Source organism: Dunckerocampus dactyliophorus, chromosome 18 (assembly GCF_027744805.1).
Source record: "Dunckerocampus dactyliophorus isolate RoL2022-P2 chromosome 18, RoL_Ddac_1.1, whole genome shotgun sequence".
NCBI lineage: Eukaryota > Metazoa > Chordata > Actinopteri > Syngnathiformes > Syngnathidae > Dunckerocampus > Dunckerocampus dactyliophorus.
The window spans coordinates 9,846,988-9,871,588 of NC_072836.1; the positions used below are offsets into that span (position 1 = coordinate 9,846,988).

A 24,601-nucleotide genomic window follows, 5' to 3' on the forward strand; every position below is an offset into this window, starting at 1 on the left:
ACCCCACTTCGTTACCTCGCTTCCCATTGGTCGGTTTTACTGGTTCTACAGGAGGAGCCGCCGCTGCGAGTCGAGCAAGCTTGACGTTTATTTCCATTTCCACGCGCGTTTCCTATTGGTTACTGGGGGACAAGCCCACGACATAGTCCTGCATCGCCTGTAAATTGTTGCTTTAATAATTTGACGCGAAATTGATGAGATTAAACATTTGGATAATCAATACGGATTATGTAGCCCACAAATAAGGTATTTGTGACACTATTTCACATTCCTGTATAGTATTGATTTAAATATTCTGTCAAGAGACAATCATAACAAGACGAGAGTACCTGAATGCGGAAGTAATTTCTCTGCTTGTTTTACGGTTGGCTGAGAGATCTGTCCGTCACTATCAAGCGAGGCGGGTGAGCTTGGCAAGCATCGTAAGCATGTTCGTACTGAATGGGCTTTAGTGTTTAGCTTGACAAGTTTCCCTGAACCGTCATGGGGGTAGCACACAGGAGTTAGTTGACAGATCGGCACAAAAAAGTTCTCAAGAGCCTGTTTTGGGAATGCTTTGTCAAATGTAGTCACATGAGAATCTTACGACTGGAAGATTTTTTTATAGCATTCTGCACAGGACAACCAGACAACAGCTAAGAGATGAACAACCTGTCGTTTGACGATTCTTCGTTGGATAATCTGGATCCAACGCTGTCTCTCAATGACCCCAGTGATATTGACACGGCCCTCCTAAACGACATTGATGGTAAGAATATATTTAACAAGCTAAATCCGGGCACGTTTACTAAGCATTAACACTGCCGTCATACATGCGATCACTACTAATGCAGTCTAGTAGCGGTTCTTTAAAGACATCTTATATATTACAAAGTAAAAGTATAATCCTTTGGTGCATAGAGCGTATACTTTGTTAATTTGTCATCAGTGCGCCGTTGTCTCGTTTAGCTAGGTAGGTTGTCTTACTATTACTTTATCGGTGGATTAATATATTTTAAGGCGTTTTATAGCGCTTGTAATAGTGTCAAATGTGTACACGCTTACGTATAACATGTGCAAATTGTACAATATAAACAACCGGAGTGGATTTAAAGAACGGAAAAGTCACTACTGTTCAACAAGCGAGGCTAACGTGATCGAACCGCCCACAGGTAGCTAGTTAGCCACCCACCCAAACGGAGGTTACTGTCGTTCATTCCTCCTTGCTGGGTTCACGGTGCCTCATTTAACCGCGATTGCTTAAACTTTCAATATATGTCCACAAAAGCTACTCATTTGTCATATTTGTGTTCATGTATAGCTAACTGCGTCGCTATGCATGTATGTGTTTTTTTATAAAAACGTTCGATTATCCGTAAAAAAGAAATCGTGTTTATCATCGTTTATTATTTAAAAAATTTTAACTCTTTTTATTGATCGATGCCTCTTGTTACGGTTGGATAAAAGTTTAAAATAATAAGTTACACTAGTCTGCAGACGCGAACGGCGTACTCGCTCGTCACACATTTGACCGATAGTAACCTCTTGCAAGTGAGGTTGCCCTCCCTTTCCTCTTTTCTGCCAGACGCGCTCTGATTGGTCAGGAGCGATCACCTCATTCAAAACACGCTGTACATTTAATCACACAAATAATATGCAAAAATTGTGCCTTATCTGTAGTCTCTGTATAAAATCACTTGAACATAAATGCTGTTTTTTAAATGTAAGTCTTGTTTTTTAATTTTTATTTTTTTACCATGCGATAATGTCCTGGTCTAGTAATCGCATCCCCACTTAGTTGAATTGCACTGTCCTTATATTATTATCCCATTTGCACATCTTAATCTTACTTTTCATTTATTTATTTATTTCTTAAGTGTTTGTGTGAGTATTGTGAGCGCTAATTTAACCGAAGTCAAATGTCTTGTTTGTGTTAGCATTACCGGGCCCATAACGCTGATTCTGAATCTAATTAGGGCTATTTTTATTCCAGTATGCAAATCTTTTTTTTTTTTTTTTTTTTAGTCACGCTATCGTAATTGTTTCTATTAGGTAATGTGGTACTGTCTTCGTTTTTAGCTTTATTATTCTCTTGAATCTTGAATCTTGTATTATGAACATTGCTTAACAGTAGGGGTGTCGCAAGACACCCACACATTTTCATTTATAGTGTGATGAATTTATTTGTTATTGCGAGACTTTTTTTTTTAACGAGAAGCCTCATCGAGATCTTTTGACGTGCCCTTTGTAATAGGTATAATTATCCTTAGCACTATGGATGATGGTATGTCAAAACCATAACAGTACACCCAATGTTCTGTTTCTGTTTTCCTTCTCAGACATGCTCCAGCTCCTTAATAACCAGGAAGTAGAATTTGGACTCTTTGATAACCCGCCATACACCACACCTGCCACCAATCTGGACCTTTCCTGTATTACACAGTCAGTAACTTCGTCCACCACCCTTCCCACCACAACTACACGTCCATCGTCTTCGTCTTCCTCCATCTTAAGCAGCAGCCCCCATCTGGATGCACTCCTGGGCCCTCCCATCACCCGCAGCTCATCCACCCCAGACAAAACCTTCCAGCCTGTTACTTTTCAGCAGTCGCCTCTGGCTCAGGTGTCCAGCTCCATCCCACGGCAGCAGCAGCAGCAGCAGCAGCTGGCATCCTCGCCGCAAGGTCAGAGTCTCAGACAGCCTAAGGTGGAACCGTCCCAACCCATTCTGGGTCAGTCTGCTCCCCTCCAGGGAGCTTCAGCTCATGGAACACCGCTACCAAAGCCTGTGTTCAGCGCTACAAACGCCAAACTTTTCACCTCCCCGGTACCCCAGCCTCAGCCTCCAAACCCGCAACTTCAGAATCAGACTCTGAACAGAGTCCACAACACCTACATAGGTATGTACTCTCATGTACTATGTGATGATTTGTCTTTTATATTTGGGATAGTCCGATCAGGTTTTTATGCTGCTGATACCGATACCGATCACATAGATTAAGTGTAAGTTTTTAAATGAAAAAAACATTTATTTTCATAACTTATTTCAACCCAAACAAAGCAAATATGTTTGTTTTACCAGAACAAAAACAAAATGATCCAGAGCTCACATTTTGTATTTCAAAAAGCATTTCTTTCTAGTGTTCACAGATTATTAACTGAAACCCCGAATGAAAAGCAGGCTTGCAGGCGCCCCGTGTTTGTGTACCTTTTTTAATATAAAAAATATATACTGTGAGAATAGTCATCTAATCACATTAAAGCATGTCCAAATTATGACAGTAAAGTCAAAATATGGCTGCACGCTGGCCTAGTGGTTAGCATGCTGGCCAGACAGTCAGGAGATCTGAAAGATGTGGGTTCAAATCTCTGTTGGGAATCTTCTCTGTGTTTGCATGTTCTTCTCGTGCGTGCTTGGGTTTACTCTGGGTACTCCGGCTTTCTCCCACATTCCAAAAATACCCATGTTAGGTTAATTGAAGACTCTAAATTGTCCATAGGTAAGAATGTGAGTGTGAATGGTTGTTTGTCTATATGGGCCCTGCGATTGGCTGGCAACCTGTCCAGGGTGTACCCCACCTCTTGCCCTAACTCGGTTAGGATAGGCTCCAGCATACCTCTACGACTCTACTAGTGAGGACAAGTGGCATAGAAAATGAATGAATGAATGAATGAAAGTCAAAATATTGTGACAAAAAAACCTGAAAAAATGTACATATACAGTGTACCCTGTATATGATTAAAAATAAACTCTGTGTCATAAGTCTTATTTTTAGAAAATGTATATAGATATTAAAGAAAATTCCTATCATATTTAATTATAGGAATAATAATAATAAGAATAATATAATTATTATATTATATGTGTAAAATAAATTTAAAAAATAAATAAAATCTGAATTTTTTTAGAATAAATTTGTTAAAATAAGCAAAACAAACGGTAATTTTACAAGAATAAAGCTGTACTATTATGACCATTGTTCGATGTTTTATGTTTGATGTTTTAACATTTAAAAAAATTGATCAAATCAAAGGATTTTTTTTTTTTTTTTTTTTTTTTTGCTCATTTTTGCCCTAAATCTTCCTTAGGCTTGGCTCAATTTTTCTTGCATAGAGATGCAACTGAATCAGTCTACCAACAACTAGTGTGGACATTCTGTTAAGCAGCCGTGCACTGATTTGAACTGATGGACAGAAAAAAAATGGTTGAAAAAAATATTACAATGTACTCCCTTGATCTAACTTTGCCTGCCCTGGTCACACTGATAAGAAAACAAAGGTGACACACCGAAATGGCTTCCTCATAATTAGATAGCGGTTCACATAGTGGTCTATAAACCTTTAACCATTAACTTTCCCCTCTCTGCTACCTTTCTCACTTTCAGCGACCAGCCCAGGCAAAGTGAGCCAACCCGTCACCGCCTTGTCCTCCTCACCTCCTAATGTTCAGCCGGTGGCCATTCATACACAGCTGCAAGGGTTGACTGCTGCCTCTCCCTTGTTGGCCACGTCGGGAAGCCCACCGGCTCAGACCCTCACACCTCATGTACAGCAAGTACCTGTAAGAGCAAGTACCTGTAAGGGTGAAGTACACTTGAATAGATGTGTACCTGAGGAATAACATAGCCATTTTTCTCAGTTGTTACTGCAACCCCAGTTTATCAAAGCTGAATCTCTGGTGTTGACCACACTGAAGCATGACTCCTGCACCCCTGCCCTCGTCACTACAGTGGCCTCCCCCACCTCCCTGGCCACTACCACGCCAGTTCAGAGCACATCATTGCAGGTAATGCATTACATAGTCACCGTTAAGCATTTTATGCAATGATGAAACATGATATCTTCTTCCTACAGGCTTTTGTGGGCGGGGGCACCTTCCTAACTACCGTGCCCGTCATGGTGGATCCCGAGAAGCTACCCATTAACCGCATCATCAACAACGGCAAGAGCAGCGTCCTCCCAGCGAAAGGAGAAAAGCGCACTGCTCACAACGCCATTGAGAAGCGCTACCGCTCGTCAATCAACGACAAAATCATGGAGCTCAAAGACTTGGTGGCGGGCACTGAAGCCAAGGTGGGTTATGTTGTACCTTAACATGTGTTAGGCAAAAAAATATATAGGACTGCGGTGTGTGTGTTTGGGTTTGTTGTCATGTTGGAAAACTGCCATGTAGCCCAGTTTCCCAAGGGAGGAGATCCTGCTCTGCTTCAGAATTTCACGTTTACCTCAAGGAACTTTAGCTCACAAGTGCCGGCAGCTCTCATGCATGCCCCAGACCATAACATAATTACAGTACAGTTGTCCCTCGCTTATCGCGGTTAATTGGTTCTAAACCCAACCACGATAAGTGAATTTCCGCAAAGTAGGATTCAATATTAATAAATTTAATATTTTTGTAGTTAAAGCATATAAAACCTTTTTTTCCTGATTTTCTAAATACGGTTTTACATTGTGCAACTCTTATGCACAGGCTGTGGGGTCATTGCAGGGACACAAGAGACGGCCCCCGCTTTAAGCATTGTATGCTACCGAGCTAACTAGTTGTAGCTAACTCCAATTTATTTATTCTAAAGTGTTTCAAACGGGAGTGAGGAAGAAGGACAAAGTAAGAAGCCACTTCCAAATGGAATGGAAAGAGAACTTGTTTTCACTGTGACATACTCATCAATGTAACATCACTGACGCCTCGTGACCAGAATAGTACATATGACTTGTCTTTCAATATTTTTCACTAATAATTGGCCATAGTCAACCATGAAAGAGCGATTTACAAATTAATTAATTTTTGAAAAAACGCAATAGAATGAGGGCGCGATGTTTGAACTGGGGTGTAGCGAGGGGCGACTGTAGTGGCAGCTAGGCGTAATGTAGCGAGGTTCGAGGCGCTCAATTCAGCGTTTAAACCCGACATCGGCCACCACCGTCAGGGGCTGGCTTTCTATAGTATTGGGCTTTGAGGAGATATATAGGTAATAAAATGTGAGGGGTGTATGCACTTTTGTGAGTTATTGTATTTCTGATCTGTAATAGTCAGAAGCTTGTCATTTACGTCCTCTGTCATTCACGTGGACAACTGTTGGATTTATTTCTTTATATAAATAACTGCGGAAAAACAAATATTTCAATCATATAAAACGTTGATCCTTTGGTCAGTTTACAAAAAATAATACTGAAGAGAAAAAGAAAGTGATGGAGCAATGCAATGCTGTTTTTTATATTATTGCTGCAGTACCAGTATATTCGGCGTAATCATGTTTTATTCATGGTTTAATTTAGGCTATTTTCTTGTCTTTTTAAGGCAGATTTGTGGTAGTTTTCCTCGTCACTTATTCAAGAGTAATGCCTATAAACAGCCTAATACAGAAGATTAATGGCTGAATCTTTTTCATCTGTACCCCAGCTCAACAAGTCTGCAGTGCTGAGAAAAGCCATCGACTACATCCGTTACATGCAGCAATCCAACCAGAAGCTCAAACGAGAGAACATGGCACTGAAAATGGCAGCCCAGAATAACAGTACGTGCTCCCCCCGCCGCTTTCCCTTTTCCTTCTTTTTGAACTTCACTGCAATTTACAGAAGATGACCTTTTCATCATGAGCGTCAAGTGAAAGCTCTTCTAATAACATCTCCATCAAGGGACCGTTTGAGCATTTGAGAACATGCTGATTGACTCTTGAACTTCTCATTTTCCCTCGTCTTTCCTGCAGAGTCTCTCAAGGACCTCGTTGCCATGGAGGTGGATGGACCAGCTGATGTCAAGACGGAGCTGCCTACCCCACCAGCCTCTGACGTGGGCTCCCCCACTTCCTTCTCACATTGTGGCAGTGACTCCGAACCAGACAGTCCAATGGGGGAAGATACTAAGGTACGGGAGTTCACACTTAGTAATCTCATTAGCAAGGCTACACGTAGGAATGTAAGGATATAAACATTTCATATCACGATTATTGTGACTAAAATGATCACGGTTATCATTATTATCACGGTATTGTTGAATGTGAATGTAACATGCAGTATTAACAGTTATTCAGATAACTACAGCCTAAACAGCATAACATAACTTATTTTACTTGCAGCTTGTAATCTGCAGAATGTGATTTATCTTTTGGGGGCATTTGTGTTCATTTGGAGTGGCAGATGGCACACACAAGTCTAGAGTGCCCTCTCGTGGCTGTCAGTGTGACAAAAAAAACATATATAAGTCGCTCCGGAGTAGAAGTCGCAGGACCAGCGAAACCATGAAAAAAAAGTGTCACTTACAGTCCGGGAAATACGGTACTTTCCTGGGCAGATTATTTTGTAGCTGTGGCAGATGTAGCGTTGGATTTACCTGCTGTACACCCACTCTGTAAATAAGAGAAAAGCAAATGTATTATTATCATAATTATTATTATCATCTGCCAGACACACGCACATGCACACCCTAATGTTATTCCTATAAGAACAAAATATGTTGCAGTGTTTCCAGTATGATTTGTTTTTAACATGGAATGTTTTTATTCTAAAAAACAAAACAAAACAAAACGGTTCTATGTCAGCCTAGATATCTCTTTATTTATCTGTACTGTACAGACTGAACTCGAAACTGACACCAGCAAAATGCAACAACATGGAGAGCTGTGTAGCATACAAGCGTATTCAAGAGTCAAATTGCATGCTGAGTACGACAAATTCACATGTTGGCAGGTGTGCACTAATATTGAAAGTCCTCCCTGCCTCTCACGCCCCCCCGACAGTTCTTTTATTGGGCAGGAAAATCTCACGAGCAATGTTTGCGGGGGTGCCTTGTACCAGGTTACCATTTTTTTATGAGGAAAAACAAGGATAAGAATGTGTAGTAGTAAAGTTAATAGACTCTGTAGATAGCTTATTCAATAATAAACAATAAGAAACAAATAAACAATTGTATCACTATAATTAACTACAAGGTATATGATAAACAATAGCTTACTTACATAATAAAATAATGAATACACACCCATACATGTGTGTGAAATATTGCATAACAAACACATTCATTACAGAAAATATATAAAATAATCCCTTGTTATTTAAGAGCCAGTGCCAACCTGTGGCATCTTGTAGTCTTGCACATGTACTTATCTGACAAACTCAAATCTTTTGCAGACTTGAAGATTTTAATCTAAATCTCCCCTCAGGATTTATCTATAAATCACACTGGCACAGTATACACAAGAGCTCTTTTACTCGCTAAAATTCTAATCACTTTTCACCTTACCTTGTCTTCCACCAGCCGAACTTGGGCGCGTTGGACCAGTCGTCGTCAGGCAGTGGCGGTGGCGGCATGTTGGACCGCTCCCGCATGGCGCTGTGTGCCTTCACCTTCCTCTTCCTTTCCCTCAACCCTTTGTCTACCCTGCTCTGCTCGTCTGGCAGCAGCTCAGCTAGTAATGCAGCTAGCGCACCCCACCATTCAGGCAGGAATGTCCTGGGCTTGGACCTAGCAGGTATAAATGCGCAGAGGATTGCATCACACCCCCGTCCATTATTAGGGGCACGCTGTCAATTACTGCAGCGGCCACTGTCTTAGAAAATACCGTCCATATCATGCAGTTTCATAAAACGTATGTAAATGGTGCTCAGTTTGTCACTTCATTCACAAAAATGTCCTTCCTTCCTGTAGCTGACTCGTGGAGCTGGATGGATTGGATGCTACCGACGATACTGGTGTGGCTTCTGAACGGCATCTTGGTGTCGGGGGTCCTGATCCGACTCTTGGTGTACGGAGAGCCTGTAACCAGACCTCATTCTGGATCTTCCGTCTTGTTCTGGAGGCACCGCAAGCAGGCAGACCTAGACCTGGCAAGAGTATGTGCTAGGGTTGTCACAAGATTTCTCGTTCAGAAAAAAAGTGTCTTGTGGGCACTAGGCCCGGGACGATAAGAAATAAATTAATCAATCACACAATAAATTAAAATGAACTTGAAATCTTGGCCGGCCTCAATACATTGCCATGTACATGCGTGTCTGCTTTCCTCGCACCTTGTTGCTTTTGTTCCATAGAGCAATGGCATGAACGGAGTGAGCCCTTTTGTCAGTCATACAGTCTCTTCGTCTCGGTGGGTGGAGGCAGGGCCGATGGCATACACACAGAGTACAGAAGAGTGTGACATAGTAAAAATTACATTCGGAGATTGTAGTCTATAGTCTATACTGTATACATTTTTTTTTATTGTGCTTTTCTTGAAAGTAAAGTTAAAATCTCATCTCGTTTTTTTTCTCGTAGATCCGATCTCATGTATTGTCTCGCCTCATATGTGTGTTGTGTCTCGTGACACCCTTCATATGTACTCAGTACAGTGTACAGCAATGATCCATAAATGAACATTTGATCATTTAGCATAAGAGGTGACAGAATGACTATGAAAAATCCCATTAATGAAAGTAGGACTATGAGAAAAATCTCCCCTCAAGACCTGCTCTTGGTGGCCTTTAATCCGTTTTTGTAATTTGCTTCACAGGGGGATTTTGCCCAGGCCAGTCAGAACCTTTGGACTTGCCTCAAAGCTCTGGGTCGTCCCTTACCCACCTCCCAAATGGATTTGGCCTGTGCCGTGCTGTGGTCCCTCCTCCGCTTCTGCCTCCAGCGCCTCTGGGTGGGCCGCTGGCTGGCAGCCAGGGCTGGAGGGCTGCGATCCGACCGCCCCCTGCAGGAGGACGCTTGTAAAAGCAGCCGGGACGCCGCCCTCGTTTACCACCGCCTGCACCAGCTACATATGACAGGTCTGTTTCACAGTGCAGGGCGCTGTATTGATGTCACACAATCTAAGTAGATTTAAGGGTATGTTTCTCAACCTATTGCAATATTGATTCTCCTGTCTTGTACCGTCACATGCAGGTAAGCTGAACGGTAGCCACCTGTCAGCTGTGCACATGGCTCTTAGCGCAGTGAACCTGGCAGAGTGCGCTGGATCTTGTCTGCCTGTCGCCTCGCTGGCTGAGGTCTACGTCTCCGCAGCGCTGAGAGTCAAAGCCAGCCTGCCAAGGATCCTGCACTTCACCTCTGTACGTGCCCTTTTAGTCAGCATTCATTCCTTTATCTTGTGTGAATGTCAGCAATATTTTGCTTGGATGCTTGTCACATTTTGTGTAGCTGCAGTTTTTAAAGGCATGCCTGCACGAAAGCGGGCATTTTTTCTTTTAAAGGGCATTTTTTTCTGTGCTAGTTGTGCCCTTTTGTCCACATGCGAATGGAACTGAAAACAAAAAAACTGGTTTTGATTTGAGATGCTTTTAATAGTGTTTTGTCTCATCCCCATTAAATAACAGTTGTGTTCATTTATAATTTAAACAAACAATATTTTTAGATTTATACTCACAGTACAAGTCAAAAGTTGGAAAAAGTAATAAATAATTGGCATTTCCTTCAATGACTGCACATACCATAAATGCTCCAATTAACATCTCTACAAAAAACAAATCATTAACGCTGGGTCAAAAGCAGCTGTGGCTGTAGGAAACCTCCTTGTGTAGTTTTTTTTATTTTTAATGAACACAGGATGACAGTATCTGCATTTGAAGCATCATGAGTGGTCAGCATCCAGCAGCCGTATCACAATGCTCATTTTTTGCCGTTTTTGTCCATTTTCAGGTCTCTTTGACCGTGCATTTTCATGTGGACAAAACATGATCGCTACTAGTATCATAAAGTGTACCGCACAATGTTGAGTCATTTTGGTGTTTTGTTTTTCTTTTGTTTTATATAGCGGGTTTTCCTGAGTAGTGCGCGCCAGGAGTGCCTGTCAACCAGTGGTAGCGTGCCGCCGGCCATGCAGTGGCTCTGTGACCCTCTCGGCCACCGTTTCTTCGTGGATGGAGATTGGGCCATTCGCAGCATCCCGAAAGAGAGCATCTACAGCCAGGCAGGCAATACAGGTGAGAAGAGGATGAATGTAACGTGTGTTTTGGGAAATGTACTGTTGTTGTTAATGGTTGTTTAATGTGTCCCTACAGTGGACCCTCTGGCTCAGGTGACGCAAGCCTTCAGAGAACACCTGCTGGAGAAGGCTCTTTACTGTGTGGCCCAACCCAAAGGGGAGAAAAGCCCAAGCCAGGGCGAGGGGTGAATAAAACATCCACACACATCTCTTTTGTACACAAACATTAGCCACTATCAGTATAAACATGAATTCTCAAAAGGGAGTATATGGCAAACATCCTCTACTTTCCTTTTTATTTTTTATCATTCTATGTTTTTGTCTTCCATTTGTATAATTAACAGTAGCATAGCAGATCCTGTCTCTATTTAAAAAAACAAAACAAACTATTGTACCTGAAGCCAGCAAGCCTTCAGAAATGATAAAACAATATGTTGAAATTCAGTAAGCTGCGTATACATATTTGAAGAATGAAATATGTATTTTTGTCCTCAGGGAGTATGCTGATGCCCTGGAGTATCTGCAGTTGCTGATTAGGGCATCCGATGCAGCTGGTGCCACATCTCAATCCTTTGCTATTGGCTCCAACATGGCGACCGTGACGGGTATGTATCTGATGCACCTACATGTGTAGTCTATGTAATAGTGATCCATTTATTTAATGCTTTTATTGTAATTATCAGTACCTATTTGTTATCCAGATGTTATTTTTGTCATTGCTGAAAACATTGCCGTAGCCTTTGCCAGTTGTTGTGTCTCTTCCAGCTCTCAATCTTCACTCCAACTGTTCCGTTTTTCTTAATATTCCTAATAGAAGCAGCAAGCTAAAGTTGATTTTCACATTACGGAGATTGAGTGGCCCTATTTTCATTGGGCTGACTTCCACCCTCCCACCGATTCACTTTGTACTTACTGATCGCTCATCTGAGCAAAAAAAAAAAAAAAAAAAAGGCGGGGGCTCGCCAAACGGGAGGCATCCACTGGATTGCTTCATCTATCTTCAGTGCTGTCAAATCAGTGATCACCTTGGGAGAGGAGGGAGGGTGGGATGGCGAAGGCATGGCTGGGATTTTAATGGCAGATTTTTCTTGGCACTGGGTCAGTGTTAGAATTCTGTGTGTGTTAGCACTGTCTAAATGAGAAAGGAAGTACTTTTCTCTCATAACATACTCGTCAAAATGGTATCTGTCCTCATCATGTTGTAAGTTTACCACAGGGCTGTGACAGATTGATTCGGAGGTCAAACACAGAAGCGCACACTCGCGCTGGCCATCTAAACTGTGGTCTGTTTATTTCTGTAATGCAATCGTGTTCGTTTTCATACACAACTGGCAAGACAAAAGATCAGAATAATTATAAACATTGACTTTATGGATTAATTCGAGTCTTCCTCTTTATTTCTACTATGCTAGGTGGCAGTTATTATTAATAACTGGAGGGAGGAGCATTGGCATTAATTATAACAAGCATGTTGTGCGCATGCACATGCCTGTACCTGAGTAAACATACCTTGGGCTTTGACTCTGAGGGTTATTTTGCGTATTTGTATTTATTTCTAATATGCAAGGTGGTGGTTTTAATTAATAACTGGTGGGGGGGAGTGATGTCATTAATTAGCACGTATCTTGTGCGCATGCATTTTCCAATACACGAGCGAGCATACAGTGGGTTTTGACTGTGGATTATTTAAAGTATTTAATATTTATCTCTATTATGCAAGGGTGGGTGGTTATCATTAATAACAGGCAGAAGGAAAAATCACTGTATTTATGAGTCTTTTGTTGCACTGGCCTACTGTATGTGCACTCAGAAATGGGCCAGCTGAGCAGGGGCTTTGTCTTTGTGCTTTGTCTCTTTATTTTTTGGGGGGGGCTGTTATCATTAATAACTTGCAGGAGGAGCGCTCACATTAATCTGGAATGAGTGTGATTACTTACTATATTTCTATATCCCATCTTCTAGGCTGTGACCCCCACTCTAAGTGGTGGTCCTCTATCACCGTGGTGATCATCAACTGGCTCCAAGGCGACGACTTGGCTGCGGAGAGGCTGTACCCTACTGTGGAGCACCTGCCGCGCACGCTGCAGAACGTGGAGTGAGTCTAAGCTTGGCTGCTCCTTCGGCATCGTGCCGTACGCACGCGTGCACACTGACCTGCATCCTCTACCTCTGTCAGGAGCCTCCTGCCTAAGGCTTGTCTTAACACGTTCCGAGCCGTGCGGGCTCTACTGTCCAAGCCGGAGAACTGCCAGTTGAGTCTGAGCCACAGCGACAGGGCCAGTGCCCTCCTCCGAGATAGCCTCAACCTTGGCCCGCACTCCCACAGCTCCAGTTTAGACAAGGTACACACACAAGCGTTCACATTTGTTTCCCGTAAAAGTTGTTGTTGCTTATCACTCCTTTGTGGGCACTCTCGCGTCTGCCTTAAAAAAAAAAATAAAACGGGCTCAAGCACGCATGCAAAATACACAGTGACAGATGTGCGTGCATTAGGTGGTAAACACAGGAAATTGCCTCCACAAATGCAGCATCACTCACACTATACACACGCTCTTCAACACAAAGTCACACAAGCAATACTTGTGTGTGTTTTTACGGCCTGAGCTGTGGTGCATTGTAGTTGCATTGCATGTGTGTCAGGTGAGTGCAATGTTCCTGCAGTGCAACACAGAGCTGAGCCTCCAACAGCACCACACACTTTTAAGTTAAGCTTGGAAGCACATCTGTTTTTCAATTTTTAACCATTGCACATTTATCTCCAGGTTGTCCAACTGCTGCTGTGTGACTTGCTGTTGGTGATGAGGACCAACGTGTGGCGTCTTCAGCAGCAGGGGCTCAATGCCGCCGGACTTGGATCGGTGGGCCCTGGCACGGGTCCCATGGGAGTCCACCAGGCCTCGCCGCCAGAGCTTCAGGGCTTTCAGCAAGATCTCAGCTCACTACGCAAGCTGGCTCAGAGCTTTAGGCCGGCCATGCGAAGAGTATGTAGAAGCTCTTTATGTTTTTTTTTTCATTTTTGTTTGTCAGTGAGCTGGATTACATAAACACTACTTAACTCATTCAATCCCAGCCATTTTTCAGAAGACAACCCCTTCAGCACCGGCCATTTTAGACTATTTTGACTGATTTCTCAAGGCACACAGAATAATATTGTGTTCTACGGCTATACAAACATGGAACATACCAAAAGAAAGATTAAATCCTTGTCTTTCATCAGGAAAAAAAAGTTTGTTTCAATCATTTTCCGTTCTTTCGTAATCAGCAGTAGAACATAGATAAGTTTCAGGAAAATATCAGTTCCCAGCAAGAAAAGGAAGAAAACAGCTTTTTGGGAAAAGATACATTTCAAGCGTAGCTTGCACTTTGGCACAATTTTTTTTGTTTTTGTGACAGCTCAAATAACTAAAAAACTATACCACAACGTAACAATACAAAAAAGAGTTGTTTTACATCAAAATAACAATTTATTTACAAATATACCACCATGAACTACTGTATTTACAGTTTTCACATTTGGAGCTAAACTGTGTGTGCAAGCATGCGCACGTGCGTGTGTTAAAACTTCCTTACAATGTGTAGCCTCCTGCACGATACACTCCTCCATGCTCTCCATGCTCTCTCCTTGCCGTCGAGTGGGTTTTTACATACAAACGAACCATGCCGAGCTCTTATTAAGTACACTTTTGCCGCCTTTTGGCCGTTTTTATGGCTTAAAACTGCTCTAAGAGTCGCATATTTTATAAATTCAGCTTTGGGATCGGGCGTTCGGGTTTCGAAAAAACGTATAAATCCATCTTTGGTATTGAATGAGTTAATCAGGAAAGAAGGAGCATGCATGGATCCTAATGACAACATTTGTATGCATATGGAGGACGTGGCTATAAATGAAGATGATGCTCCAAATTAGGATGGATAGAATGCCACACTATTTATAGTAGCGTTTTCTGATTGCTGTAGAAGAAGTGAGCAGTTTGGGGCAATGGCTGACATGTTAACCTTCATGGTGTGTAGACTTTGTCCTCACAGCCTCAAGTTGTGCTTTGTAAGTTTGCAGCCAGTTTACACACCTACACACACACACACACACACGCATACACGCAGCTTAGCAGAGTGTTTAGCCCTGCTGCTCGGCTGCAAAGCTGAATGTTTTCGTATGAGTCATCACTTTCATCCCTCCTCCTTTCTCATCCCTCTCTCTTGCAGTTGTTCCTCCACGAAGCCACAGCCAGGCTGATGGCGGGGGCCAGTCCCACGCGCACACATCAGCTCCTGGACCGCTCGCTGCGATGCAGGGCGACACCTGGAGCAAAGACAGGTGTGTGTGTGTGTGTTGACATCATGCTGTTGCTTTTCTGCAAATAATCCTTTATGTACGCAATACTTTGTTAGCCTTAGTTTGGTTGACTTACATCAGTGAATTTGTCGGCAACATTCGCGCTTTTCTGTTCGATGGGGAACAATTAAATAACAAAGCATCCACCGGCCACAACATTAGGTACACCTGCACATGCAAAACAAGAACCCTATCAACTGTTCTGCCTTTACAATTTATTGTGGTTGTATTTTGCATAAGGGTGTCCTTTATCACTTACCGATACCGATATTGCAGCCTTGAGTATTAGCTGATATCGATCCCATATATGTTTTCTGCATGAATTATCCATACTTGTATTACTTACTTTGTAGGGTGGATTGTATCGGAGTGCTTATGTCGGAGATTTTAGATGCAGGCCGATATAATGTGATCGTTTTTTGATATCAACACCCCAAATTTTGCAGCGGGGTGGAACTGTACTGCATCATCACTTACAGGTGTTTCTAATATTTTGCTGCCACTGCAAACTGCTGCAACCACAATAAACACCATATTAATTTCATATATGTACAGTTAGGCCTGGCACAATAGTAAAATGTTGCTGGACTATAATTGTCCCACGAATTATTGGCGATAAACAATATTATTGTCAGCATTATTTTGAGACCATTTTTGTTATTACTGTAATGGTAATATATGGCATAATAATGTGAGCACACCGTACTCAAACAAACAAAATAATAAATTAAACAAACAAAAAAGACCAAAAAACCCAATGAAGATAAAATGCAAAAATTGCACTGAAAAAAAAAAATGACAATCACAACCAAAAACAGTAAAAAATGTGAACAGAAAGAAACACTCCAATAAAAACCACACACAATAATAAAAACAATAAATACAATGGTGTATCAAGTGCACTTCAATAAATAATGACCATTGGGTATTATTTCTTAACATTGACGCTATAGGAGTGGTGCCTGCTGGGACACAAATAATGCCAGGACTGCGTCATGCATGCGGGAAGTGGTGGTGACAATGTACAGCATATCCCTGTGGGAACAATGCGTGTTGCGAGTACTATTATCGTGCGCTACTCGTAACAACTTGACAAGGTGTAAATAAGTCATGCGGGAGCGTGCCAAGTGCGTAATTTATTCGGAAACAGAACGCAAACAGTGTGCAAACTAGTCTTCACGCTTTTCAGGCGTGCCATAAACGCATCAATAAACGACACACATTGCCACGGCAACTTGCGGGACAATGCGGAGACAAAATGCGTGCAAGTGTTCACGCCGCTTTGCTCCTCACTTGCACCACTCTGCGTGTGTGCTTGCCAGCGGCCCCGCCTCCTCCCACTGAGGCAAAGAGACTGAATGACTGACAGGAGGGTTCGCTCACTCCGTTCATTCCGAGACAGAACCAACGCACTCAAGTGCACAGAGTAAACCCTCTTGTCATCCAGCCTGTTTCATATAGGAAGAGGAGGAAAACAAACACGCATGCACGTCAATATATCGATGCCGGCAAAATTATCGAGTTTGTTTTTATTTATCGTGCGGTTAATTGATTTATTGATTATTGTGACAGGCCTGTATACAGTATATAAAGTATATAATCGTGGCAATCAAAGTATTTTATGTACAGAAGTAATTACATGAACTCCAGGTATACTGTATTAACACAAATATAAGACGGCCCTGAATATAAGACGATCCCTCTTTTTCAAGAAAATATGAAAAAGAAATTAAGATAAAAAAATAAGTGTGTAGTGTGATGCCTGCTGAAAAGTAATTTGGCGCCATCTGTTGGTTCGCTTGTAGAAATCTCGTCTTTTTCAGAGTTTCTAGGAGAAAGATGTGTTGTATTCAGGGGCTGCATGGCGTTTGAATCACAATAGCAACTTTTTACTGTACTTCCTTTTTAGTTTTATATTGAAAGGTGACCCTAAGTGTGCGAAAGGCCTCAAACTAAAGTGGATAAATATTACTTACTGTGGCGAGTGACTGGTTAAGACAATTTGAACCAAGTTAGTAATCCTTCTGTGACCGCAGAGGAAAGCGAGATGCGCCCGGGCCAGCGCGAGCAGGCGGAGGCAGTGATGCTGGCGTGCCGCTACCTCCCCCCGTCCTTCCTCTCGGCCCCCGGCCAACGGGTGGGCATGCTGGCCGACGCGGCCCGCACTCTGGAGAAGCTTGGAGACAAGAGGACCCTCCACGACTGCCAGCAAATGATCATCAAGCTCGGCAGCGGGACCACCGTCACCAACAGCTAAGAGACAGAGGGACACACTGTCCTTGGATGGCAGGTTCTCCTAATCAAACTGACCACACTGACTTGTATTTCTCTCCCGGCAACCCCCACAGAGAAGGCACTTGTTCGGGTTGTACCATCTAGGAAGTATTTTTCTCTTTTTAGTGTGAAAGTCCATTGCAGTGCAACAGTTGACCACAGAGAGGCGCCATCACATCCTCTCTCTGGATGTGCAGCTGAATGAGTGTATGTGACAGTGTGTTCTCACTTTTATTTTTTTTTTTTTTTAGGGGGAAAACGACCACATTTGGTCAATCTGCACTAGGCCGTCGAGGCTAATTTCAATGAGATATGTAATACGGCTTTATGAGGTCATTTTCACGGTTGTATTGATGTGTACATATTATGTATTTATAATCTGTATGGATTTTGATTCAGCAGTATTTTTGCATAAGTGGGAACGATAAATGCTTATTTTCCTTTATTCAAGCAGCTACCGAGAAATGAGCATGTTATGTGTCAGAAACTGCGTCAAAGTTGTCAAGGTGACATTTCGCTGACCTTTTGCAGCGTTGCTATTATCAGCTGTCAGCAGTGTCAGTCTTAGCACTCTGCAGGCTAACATGTCAGATGCTACACAATAGCACGTTCAATTTTCTTACAGAGAAGAGCTCTTGGTTGTCTTCGAACTGTAAAAAAAAAACAAACAAAAAAGATCATTTTGGCATTTTTGTTGTCGGAGCTACTAGTGTGTTTGAAACCATTGTGTGTGGGTCCTAACATACTTTCATCTACATGTTCCTTTCATGCCCTATAATGTAAATATTAAAAACACTTTTTAAAGAAGATTTGGGGGTTTTCATGATTGCATACTAGGCGAAAATTATTATTAATTTAATAGAATAATAAAACGTTTCTCTCCAAATATAGTTTTTGTGCCAAAACAAAATATATTTATTGAATTTATTATTTATATTTATTGAATTAAATAATAAAAAAAATATTTAATCCATACGTTCAATATATAATTAGATATTTAGTATGTATGTAATATATATAATTATCAATATATAGTTAAATATATATTTTAATTGAATGTATTTTTATTAAAGCCAATCAAAATATGAATTCATTGAAATTCCCACAGGGCTGCAATGTATTTGTGGCGGTAGTGGGTGGGGGTGTGGATGACATTATGAGATTGTTGTAGAGTTGCACTCGCTGCTTTGTTGAGGAGCGATATGTAGCGCCAAATTTATGGTGGTATTTCTAAAAAAAAAATAAATAATAAAACGGGGAGGGGGAAACAGACTGCATTAAGTAATTAATAACGTTTAAATAAAAGGATAAATTATATATTTTGTGACCAGTTTCATCACGGATTTTATATATTTCATGGCCTTTTTAATGAGTATACTGTATATGTACAGTATTTGGATTTAATGGCATAAGGCAGGAATCTCAAACTCACTATACCCGGGGGCCGCTAGGGGTCGTCTCTTGACGTATTGCGGGACTGCTTCCGGCTTCAAGCATGCTTTGCGGTACTTGTTTTGTAATAACTTGCTACAGTTACGTGTTTAGCATTAACATAGTTCAATTAAGCCCACAACAAAAGTTATCTCAAGGCACTTAACACATGAAGAATGTCTGATAAATGGAAAGAGAAACCAACTGAACCCCACATGAGCAAACACTTGGCGACGGAGCCAAGTTTATTATTCCCCATAGAAAGTACTGTAGTAGTTGCCCTATGTGTGTTTATTTACCTGTTGCATGTTGTGCTGTCTGTGACCCCCCCTTTTCATTCCACTGTACAAGAAGCTCACTGTGAGTTCAGTCATGGTTTGTATTTGCCCAAGTAAGTGAATTTGTCCAACCTTTGTGGGCCGCACCTACACTAGTCTTTGATGTCAAGTAGGGGGCCACAAAATATGGCCGCAGTTTTGAGTCCCCTAAGTGAAAACTTTACATTTGACCCAAACTGCTCTGGGAAATGTTGTTTGTTTTTTTGTTTTGCACGTAAACATTCCATACACAGTAAGATGGGCTGCATTGGTGTGCAATTAGCAGCCTCCATTGCTGTTTTGCAGCATGAGAGGCGGCTATTGCTTTGCAAGCAGGCCCCGTACTTATTTAACGGGCTTTTAAATGATGGAATAGTTAATAATCATCACCCCACTCACTACACCTACATTTAAACTGGGTTCCCCGATGTGTTGAAGACACGTTGTGAAAAGACAAAACAAATAACAAAAAATAAAGAGCAGTCTAAGCAGCATTGGAAGGTGCTGGTATATATATATTTTTTAAACATCGGCGGTACAAAAAACATGTCAAACAAAGTGATGCTGTGTCACCGAGTCCATGAAAATAAAGAAAGAAAAAGGCATGCTCATAACTTAAAATGGGCGACATTTCCCAAAAGAGGATATTCATCAATGGATTCTTTTAATAATATTTTATAAGCAATAACATATTCCATTTTATAGAAAATAAACATCTCTAGGAAATACTATACACAATTATTATTAGTACATCACATCTTACATTTAAACAGCATCATCAAATACTTATATACACCATTAAATAACGAGCGTCAGAAAAGAATGAGGCGTTTTTTTTTCTTCTTCTTCTTTTACGCTTGTAAATATGTCACCTGGACCATCGCATGAGCAGACACCTTGTGCGGGGTGTCGTCACGCAGCGCGGCGCAGTGAGAGGCTACATTGGAGATAAACACGTGGTATGATTCTCTCAACTGGACAGTCAGTATACACCATGGCCATTTTTGAACACTGTACAGAAGATATGTGGTGAGAGCCTGTAATGTAAAGATGATGGCGTCTATTGTACGTATTTGTACACTTTTTTTTGGTCTTTTTTAATTTTTTTTTAAAATATTTACAAGAAGTTTGACATTGGTGGCGCAGTGATGGTAATGTACATCCGAGCGCATCTTCGTGTTCCAGTTTAGTTTCACATCCAGTGCACCACATCTTGTATTAATGATGCGCAGCGTGGCTGCGGAGGGACACTCCTGAATGAAGATCATACACGCCCGCACACAGACACACATCTCTTGGCCTGCAGACAAGGTGGACAGATGGATGCGCCTGTCCAATCGCTGTCAGCCAGGTGTGGGAATATGATAGCAAGCACACGCTCCTCACTCTGCATTTCAAACAGCCCCACAATGCTCTGCCTCCCGAATGCACGCGACTGCTCCTTCCTGGGGGTCCAGTCCAGAACACTTTCCAGAGTCCTTGAGGAGCATCTTGCCTCTCTGTGTTCTCTCTAAGCCCAGAGCTCCACCTCGGGGCGCGTGTCTGTTCGTCATCGCCATTTTTTTATAGCATTAGGTGGCTGTTAGGACAGCGTTTATCTCGCTTGTGAGGTCCTGGTAGTCTTACAAATCCTGCACAAGTACAGAGGAGAGACTGAATGTAAGTGAAGTAACGTGATACAAGTGAAGACAGAGTGATACACAAGCTGCAGTACTTGTAGTTTGGATTCTGCTTGTAGTTATGGTATGAACCATAATCATGCATGACTGTAACTTCAACCCTAATGAAACCTAGAATGGAACCCTAAACATTAACTCTGACCTTCAACTAACATCATACCCTTACCCCAATCCATAACCTAACCCCAACCCTAACTCTAACTCCAAATTTAACCCTAATCCTGATGTAAGCCTTAACACCAACCCTAGCCTAATCCAAAGAGCAACTGTTGCCTTAGCTGGAATCTTAACCCTAACCCTAAACCAAAGTCTAATCTGATCCTAATCCAAACCCGGATTGCTAACCTAATCCCAATCCTAACCCTGAACATTGACACCAACCCTAATCTAGAGATCTCGTGATCTCCAGGTGCAGCTGTACCTAATGAATAGTCCAGCAATTGCACATGCTAACCATGCATCCTCATGCAAAGTGTTTCTGCGGCGACATGAAAGTGTGCAAGGAGGGCGGATGCAGCCAAAGACACAGCAGGAACGCCCACTAATTGCGCTGATGTGGCGGCGGAGGCGCGCTTGCTTATCTTCCTGCAAAAAACCCTCCCGGCATCTCCTCTCGTCCCCTCTTTCCTTCTGCCGCCCGCTCTGATGTAACAGTCCCCGTTTGTCTCCTGTTCTGGCGCAAAACAAGATGTTTTCCCTCTTTGTTGACACTCTCTATACGTTTGAGCTTATATGGGGCCTGTTAATGAGCTTTGTGTTTACACTGTGAGTCACCTAGCTGCTATTTCACCTTTTATATACGTGTGTGTGTGTGTGTGTGTGTGTTCAGAAGGGGCCCTTGGGCGTGGTGTTCTTGGGGGGGCTCTTCCTTTTGATTAGACTTCCCGACTTAAATTGGCACAGCTCCACACACACGCATGCACACGCACACAACCTTGCATCCTTCCACTGATGACAGCTCTGCTAACAACAAACTCTCCTTTCTTGCCCTCCCTTCTCGCTCCCTCTCTCCTTGCCTTCAGCTCAGACGTGGGAGTGGAGGTGAGGGGTGGTGGTGGTGGTGGTGGTGGGGGGGATGGCGGAGGAAAAAAGGAGTAGAGAGGAGATAAGGGAGGGATGGATGAAGGCAGCAGCATGACTGAATATGGAAAAAAAAAGGGAGCTTGCATATGGAGGGGAGCAAAACCAGCAGGGGGATGTCGGGTTTGTGAGGGAGCAAAAATAAGGGGAGTGAAGAGGAACAACACGATGCAGAGAGGGTGGTGGGTGGGGTGTTTTGATCAGCAGCCAGCGTTTCATCACTGTCAGTCTGCACGGAGGAGAAGAGGAGCGGAAGGAGGGAGGGAGGGAGGGACGGTTGGATGGGGGGGGAGGCCATTGCTGCCTCAATGCACCGAAGCTCCCTGCTGAATGTCAGCATCTCTCCCATCACCACCCCTCCCGTCTGCCTTTGACCTTCCTCTTTAATGCTGCAGCGTGGATGCGCCACCAGTAGATGGCATCTTTTTGTGAGGAAACCTGCCTGCCTGGTTCACAATTAGGCTCCTATTAAGCCATGACGTCATGTACACACAGCATAGGTGAAAGCACCACTTAGTGCCAAAGACAAAGTAGTAGTCTGCGGGTTGAAATGCAGCAGTGTGGCTCGCTGGAGGATACAGGGTACACTGTGAGCTGTGATGTTGCGACGGAGCAGCACAGTGCATACATTACGCAGGGGGTGTGGCCTCAATAGCCTAATATAGTAAGTAAGAACGGGGATGCATTGGACAAATAATACAAGTAGTAGTTCCCTCTAATGGACTAACCAGCAATTTTCCATTTTGTTCCCATTAATTACCACATTGATCCGAATGTAAAACAGCCACGCTGTCTCTCAAAGGTTGTTTTCAAGTCGTCAAACAACACAGGAGTGGATATGACACTAATGTTTAGATAATCAATGATGATATATGACAATGTCAACTGTCAAGGAGCTAAGAAGTATGATCGCTGTTTTTATTGCTATCTATATCACTTATTTCACTGATTTGGTCTTTTCCTTCCAAAAAACAGGTCTTGAAAAGAGGTTGTGTCTCATATTCAGCGTCGTTTTTTTATTCGGATCAGTTTCTAGGTACAGTCGTCCCTCGCGATATCGCGGTTCATTTATCGCTCCCTTGCTATAATCGCGGTTTTACAGAAATTCATCAATAAAAGATGGCTGTTTAATGGATTGATTGTCAAAATATATTGAAATACAAGTGATGTGTAGTGTTTGGTCACTAGGTGGCAGTAATGACACAAAACATTGAAACATGACCTTACATTACATTACCTTAACACTGCATGAAGTCATGAAGTAACCCCAGCAACAAGTAACCGGAACTACGTTCCTCATTACCGAAATCCGATCAGAACCGGGGTCACAGGACCAAGTGTGGGGTACGTCACTGCTGATGACTACAGTGCTGATGGGGATGTCATGCAACTTCATGTCAAAAAATCCGAACTATCCCTTTAAGAAGTAAGAAATACATTTGAGGCTAACTGGTTAGCTCACGGGCTGCACGGTGGCCTAGTGGTTAGCATGTAGGCCACACAGTCAGGTTCTCCCCTCCATGGTCTGGGTTCAAATCTCCGTTGGGCATCTCTGTGTGGAGTTTGCATGTTCTCCCCGTGTGTGGGTTTTCTCCGGGTACTCCGGCTTCCTCCCACATTCCAAAAACATGCATGTTAGCTTAACTGGTGACTCTAAATTGTCCATAGGTATGAATGTGAGTGTGAATGATTGTTTGTCTATATGTGCCCTGCTACTGACTGGTGATCAGTCCAGGGTGTACCCCGCCTCTTGCCCAAAGTTAGCTGGGATAGGCTTCAGCATACCCACGACCCTTGTGTGAGATAAGTGGCATAGATGATGGATGGATGCTTAGCTGGCTAGCTTGCAAGTTACCCTCTCGAGTCCCTGCAGCATCAGAGTTGTGCAATGTGTTGTAAACAATGAATAATTGGAGTGATAATAGGAGTGTAAAGGTGACTATATGGGTGTTATTTTATGTCTACAGGACTCTAATAATGTTAAAAACTGCATTTAAAAAGCCATAAACAGGTTTTCTATAATCTTAAATACAAAAATATTCAATTTATTAAACATTGAATCCTATATCACAAAAATTAATTCATCGCGGTTGGGTCTGGAACCAATTAACTGCGATAAACGAGGGACGACTTTTGTAGAAAGTTGTCCATGAATAGTTAATAACTGTTCTGTGGGGACCAACTCCATGTGTGCTCTTTGTGAGAATGTCGTCCTACCGCTAATTTTAAACCTTGGACATGGTTCGCATTCTTGTGCTCGTTACCTCATGTTTGGGACATTTGATGGAGAAGTCATCTTCATGGAATGTGCAGCCTGCAAAAGTGAAAGAAAGAGACACTATATGATTTGCTACCCTTGTAAAAGGAAGGGAGACACAAGGAGTCGACTGAACGGATGGATGGATCAACTGCGCTGTATCCAATAAAGCACTGAGGTCTCCTACCTATCTCTTTGGCGCAGATGTAGTGGTATTTACGACAGCAGCTTTTCCAACAGCAACTGAGGGATGCCCCCGCAATCTGGCACTTGTCGCAGTTCTGGGATCCGTCAGACAGACCGACATATGGGGTGAGACAGACCGAGGGCACATAAAAACAAAGGACAAAAGT

At 42.5% G+C, this 24,601-nt stretch overlaps 2 protein-coding genes across 8 annotated transcripts in view; one reads left to right on the plus strand and one right to left on the minus strand.

Moving 5' to 3' along the window:
• Positions 1–148: 148 nt before the first annotated feature.
• On the plus strand, positions 149–20,259 carry srebf1 (sterol regulatory element binding transcription factor 1). Its single transcript, XM_054758926.1, has 19 exons — positions 149–748; positions 2,319–2,879; positions 4,365–4,540; positions 4,619–4,765; positions 4,834–5,052; positions 6,380–6,494; positions 6,687–6,844; positions 8,234–8,447; positions 8,624–8,808; positions 9,462–9,723; positions 9,839–10,005; positions 10,707–10,875; positions 10,954–11,062; positions 11,373–11,482; positions 12,840–12,972; positions 13,054–13,219; positions 13,640–13,858; positions 15,081–15,192; positions 17,247–20,259. The coding sequence occupies exons 1-19, from the start codon at positions 643–645 to the stop codon at positions 17,465–17,467; spliced, it is 3,549 nt and encodes a 1,182-aa protein (XP_054614901.1). The 5' UTR covers positions 149–642; the 3' UTR covers positions 17,468–20,259.
• The window catches only part of LOC129170841 (retinoic acid-induced protein 1), a 66,450-nt gene continuing 61,575 nt past the window's right edge, over positions 19,727–24,601 (minus strand). For all 7 annotated transcript variants that reach the window (XM_054758917.1, XM_054758910.1, XM_054758914.1 and 4 more), the window contains 3 exons: positions 24,436–24,529; positions 24,256–24,305; positions 19,727–20,863 (listed from right to left, as the gene is read on the minus strand). In XM_054758917.1, coding sequence (XP_054614892.1) covers positions 20,855–20,863; positions 24,256–24,305; positions 24,436–24,529 — 153 coding nt within the window. In that variant the 3' untranslated portion in view covers positions 19,727–20,854. The remainder of the gene's footprint in view (positions 20,864–24,255; positions 24,306–24,435; positions 24,530–24,601) is intronic.

Bases quoted from the DNA above. Each gene is read 5' to 3' on its own strand.
- srebf1 (XM_054758926.1), top strand. From the start codon at position 643: ATGAACAACCTGTCGTTTGACGATTCTTCGTTGGATAATCTGGATCCA. The intron at 10,876-10,953 runs GTGAGAAGAGGA...GTGTCCCTACAG, and splicing joins CAGCCAGGCAGGCAATACAG to TGGACCCTCTGGCTCAGGTG. The intron at 13,220-13,639 runs GTACACACACAA...ATTTATCTCCAG, and splicing joins ACAGCTCCAGTTTAGACAAG to GTTGTCCAACTGCTGCTGTG.